The following is a 4728-nucleotide window of genomic DNA, read 5'->3' as shown; positions in this document are numbered from 1 at the left end:
AGAAAGGAACAAAGCCCACATACAACGTTACAGGATCTTACAATTTTTCCTATAAATGTGTAAGCTATTCAAGGAAGAGTGAATTTGAATAAATTTTAAATTACTATTGTTTTCTATTTGTAAGGACTGAATTTGGATTGGACCCAATATAGGATTGGGTTTTAGCCAACAAGCCCAAACAATAAATTTGTAGAACGTGGATGAAAGAACTAGATCTACTCTAGAAGAAAAATAATAAAATTTGCTAATTTAAGACTATTAAACACAAGTAAGATAAGAAAGTTTGTCCTCGGAATGGCCTGAAAAGTTCATATTACAATGTCTTGTTTATGAACAGAATTACAAGATTTCACAGTATTATCACCAAAATTTCTTGATTTTCTCCGATCCCCTTTTTTAGGCCATCTTCTCATGCTATATACTACAATCTTGGTATCATCTCTACCATACACGTGTAGGTTAGATTCTGGGAACTCCTTTTTGTCCCATCCAACACCTCCCAGAACTATCAACTAGTAGCTGTAAGGCTGCTTGACCACTGTTCAGGTATCACCTCCATATTAATGCGGCCAGAAAGTTAGTTGGGAGGCATTTAATGTGGAGGTAGCAGCTTTTGAAGATATTTGTTGCCCCCCTTTTCTTACCCTTTGTCCAACGTCCAACTCCTAGTTATGATGTAACTTTGAAGAAAGCTTAAGGTGATATGGCACTCTTACAGACCTTAGACCCTCGTTCTCGAGATTGCCTTTCCCCTCGGACATTCGTTGGACTCATCTCGTACTGTCTTTACTTTTCTCTTTATATCATTCCCCTTATAACCTCAATTGGCCATCCTCGGATCAGCTAATGTCCTCAGATTGGGCCATAGGCCCAATTCGTACAACCTTAATAGTACCTCATGACTAATTGGTGGGCTTCAACTATCTAATAAATGAATCTTTGAATTTTTTTTTTAATTTTTATTTATTTATTTATTTATTTATTGTGATTATGGACATAAAAATTTGTAATATTTCTCAATTTTATTGATTCTATGTCGTTCCAGCTAGAATGGTTGGAATATCCCATACCAATATGCAAACAAGTACGATCAGGAATTCCTCAAGTTCCACCTTAGGTCAAATTTTGGCCTATTTTGGGTCATTTCTGCCAATTTTGGTTGAGTTGAGGATTTCAGCTGGTACTAAAGTTTGCCTATTTAAAAAAAAAAAAAAAATAAAAATAAAAATTCTAAAACCTAAACCTGCCATTTTGGGCTTCACTGTTTCTCCTTTAGTTTCATCCTTGTCCCTTTGAGCCACCACACTTCTCTAGTGTTGACATTTCCTTTGCTAGAAAACACTTGCCTGTTGGGCATGTTGGGATCCAGCCTTGCTTGTGGGCGGAAGCGTTAAGACCAAAGAAAGCATTAAAAAAAGAAGAAGAAAAAAGCAGATCAAGAAGTTTGTGGAGAAGAAGAAAGGAGGAGATCAGATGGAAAGGATATGATAAGTGAAAATGGAAAAATACGTGTGGACTAATGGAGATAGTAAGGAAACTTCTAGGAAATTTCCTAGTTCAAAAGCTAATCCTAGATTCTTATTTACTTACAATAATGCCACAAGTAAAAAGTTATAAAATATTCACATAATTATTTTATTAACTTTACTGCATTGGTTTTTAAGTTGAAAGAGTATACACTATAAATTTATTAAATTGTTTAAAATTATTCAAAATATGAATTTTATTTGTAGAAAATTATAATAAAATATTTTTTAATCCCACTTTATTGAAGATTTTTTTTAATATATATATATATATATATATATGGGGGGGCCAATTAGTCAGGAGGTACTATTAAGGCTGTACGAATTGGGCCTAAGGCCCAATCCGAGGATATTAGCTAATCCGAGAATGGCCAAATGAGGTTATAAGGGGAATGATATAAAGAGAAAAGTAAAGACAGTATGAAATGAGTCCAACGAATGTCCGAGGAGAAAGGCCATCTCGGGAACGAGGGTCCGAGGTCTGTAAGAGTGTCATATCACCTTAAGCTTTCTTCAAAGTTACATCATAACTAGGAGTTGGACGTTGGACAAAGGATAAGAAAAGGAGGGCAATAAATATCTTCAAAAGCTGCTATCTCCACATTAAATGCCTCTCAACTAACTCTTTGGCCGCATTAATGTGGAGGTGATACCTGAACAGTGGTCAAGCAGTCTTACAGCTACTAGTTGATAGTTCTCGGAGGTGTTGGATAGGACAAGAAAGAGTTACCAGAATCTAACCTACACATGTATGATAAAGATGATACCAAGATTGTAGTATATAGCATAAGAAGATGGCCTAAAAAAGGGGATCGGAGAAAATCAAGAAATTTTGGTGATAATACTGTGAAATCTTGTAACTCTGTTCATAAACAAGACATTGTAATATAAGCTCCTCAGGCCACTCCGAGGACAGACTTTCTTATCTTACTTGTGTTTAATAGCCTTAAATTAGCAAATTTTATTGTTTTTCTTCTAGAGTAGATCTAGTTCTTTCATCCACGCTCTACAAATTCATTGTTTGGGCTTGTTAGGCTAAAACTCAATTCTATATTGGGCTCAATCCAAATTCATTCCTTACAATTGGCACCATCTGTGGGGAGAGCTTGATCTATTCTAAAGGAGATTTGGCTACAATGTTCATGATTGAGGCAGCAAGTCCACACCAGGTAGCAGCAGGACCACACCAGGTAGATGTTAATCTACATCAAGCAGAATCAAGGGATTCTCAGCATAGCAATCCGCATAGGAGCTTTGAACGAAGAGGAGGCCATGAGGGAAGTGTACACACAACTCATACCAGTAAAAGTCAATCTCAAGGGAAGAGCCATGTTTCCCATGCAAAGAATAACAAAGACATGCAACGTGAAATCGACGAGTTGAAGAGGGAGTTGCGTCATGCTTGACAAAGACGTTCATCGCCTAGCTTCGAACTGTCCTCTGAAGAGACAAATGGTGCTAGTTATAGGCGGAGATCCAGAACTCCGCCTAGTGAGACCTTTTCTTACAACGAGGAGCACCGCCATAGACATAGATACAAAAGCCCGCCTTGCAAAGGCTTGGGGAACAATGCCATGAACAAGGCGCTGAGTCAAGTTTCTAAATCACCCTCCACATGAAACATAGAAGATGCGAGTCTTCCTCGCCGATTTCATCAACCCATATTCACCATTTACAATGGTCGAACAGATCCGGTAGAACATGTCAGCCATTTCAGTCAAAGAATGGCCATTTACTCCAAAGATGAGGCCTTGATGTGTAATGTCTTTCCATCTAACTTGGGCCCAGTGGCGATGAGGTGGTTCAACGGTTTAAAGGTGAACTCTATTGACTCCTTTAAGAAACTCACCCGGGCTTTTGGTGCTCGCTTTATTACTTGTAGCAGGGTTCTTTGGCCTTTGGGATCCTTATTATCTATGTCCATACGGGAGGGTGAAACTCTGAAGGCTTATTCAGATAGATACTAGGAGATGTTTAACGAAATAGAAGGAGATTACGATGATATGACCATTAGCACTTTTAAGGCTAGTCTTCCAGTCGAGCATGATTTGAGGAAATCTCTAACTGGTAAACCTGTTACCAGTGTACGCCAACTGATGGATCGGATTGACAAGTACAGAAGAGTAGAAGAAGACCAACTACAGGGGAAAGAAAAGGCTAAGGTAATCCCTCAAGAGAGGAGGGATTTCAGGTCGGACCGATACAATAATAACCGACCTCGGAAAGATTTTGTTGGGCAGTTAGGATCTACCAACATCCAGGTGGTTAACTCTGTGTTTCAAGAGCTAGTGCAACAGGTACTGGAGAAGATTAAGAATGAGTCGTTCTTCAAATGGCTAAACAAGATGGCAGGAGATCCTATGAGATGCAACCAGAACCTTTATTGCCACTATCATCAGGATCATGGACACACTACTGAGGATTGCAGAAACTTGTGGGACCATCTAGATTAGTTAGTCCGAGAAGGGAAGTTGAAACAACTCTTGCATCATTCCAGTGGTTGGGGAAGGCAAACGGGCTCCGAGCTTCGGGGAGATGATTCTTCAAGACTCCCCCTTGGCACAATAAATGTTATTTTTGCTACTCGGAAAGGACTGAATCTTGTCCTTCCAGGGTGATGTCGGTATCCCGTTATCCAACCGAGGAATCTAGTTCAATGCCTAAGAGAGCCGAGATAGGCATCCCGTTAGTGTTAGATTTTTCAGATGAAGAAAAAGTTGGAACCATACAACTCCATGATGATACTCTAGTGGTTACGTTGAGAATTGGTAGGTACGATGTAAAAAGGGTTATAATTGACCAAGGCAGCGTTGCTGACATAATGTACCCTGACTTGTATAGGAGGCTAAATTTGAAACCTGAAAACTTAACAGCCTACAGTTCTCCTCTGGTGAGTTTTGAGGGTAAAATGGTCGTCCCAAAAGGCCAAATCAGATTACCTGTGCAAACCGGCACGGATGTGGTGGAGGTGGACTTTATCGTCGTAGATGTTTTCTCTCCCTACACGGCCATTATGGGTAGACCCTGGCTTCATACCCTGGGGGCCGTCTCCTCTACTCTTCACCAGAAGATGAAGTACCCATCCGGAGATCAGGTTTTGGAGATAGTAGGAAATCAGACTGCAGCCAGACAATGCCTGGTAGTGGCTATCCAACATCGGCCTGAGGTGGAGACCTCGGCCACCGCTGATAATGGTTTATAG

At 39.8% G+C, this 4728-nt stretch overlaps 2 protein-coding genes across 2 annotated transcripts; both read left to right on the top strand.

Moving 5' to 3' along the window:
* The first annotated feature begins 3496 nt into the window (after positions 1–3496).
* LOC115953258 lies at positions 3497–3979 on the top strand. Its single transcript, XM_031070851.1, has one exon. The coding sequence runs from the start codon at positions 3497–3499 to the stop codon at positions 3977–3979; it is 483 nt and encodes a 160-aa protein (XP_030926711.1).
* A 164-nt stretch (positions 3980–4143) lies between these two features.
* LOC115953256 lies at positions 4144–4728 on the top strand. The gene has a single exon (XM_031070848.1). It carries the CDS (start codon positions 4144–4146, stop codon positions 4726–4728), a length of 585 nt encoding a protein of 194 aa, XP_030926708.1.

Source organism: Quercus lobata, chromosome 7 (assembly GCF_001633185.2).
Source record: "Quercus lobata isolate SW786 chromosome 7, ValleyOak3.0 Primary Assembly, whole genome shotgun sequence".
Classification (NCBI taxonomy): domain Eukaryota; kingdom Viridiplantae; phylum Streptophyta; class Magnoliopsida; order Fagales; family Fagaceae; genus Quercus; species Quercus lobata.
The sequence above is the reverse complement of the archived record's forward strand: the minus strand, read 5'-3'. Positions and strand labels throughout refer to the sequence as shown.

What these genes read in the sequence shown, in the direction of transcription:
- LOC115953258 (XM_031070851.1), top strand. Translation starts at nt 3,497, where the DNA reads ATGTTTAACGAAATAGAAGGAGATTACGATGATATGACCATTAGCACT.
- LOC115953256 (XM_031070848.1), top strand. Translation starts at nt 4,144, where the DNA reads ATGTCGGTATCCCGTTATCCAACCGAGGAATCTAGTTCAATGCCTAAG.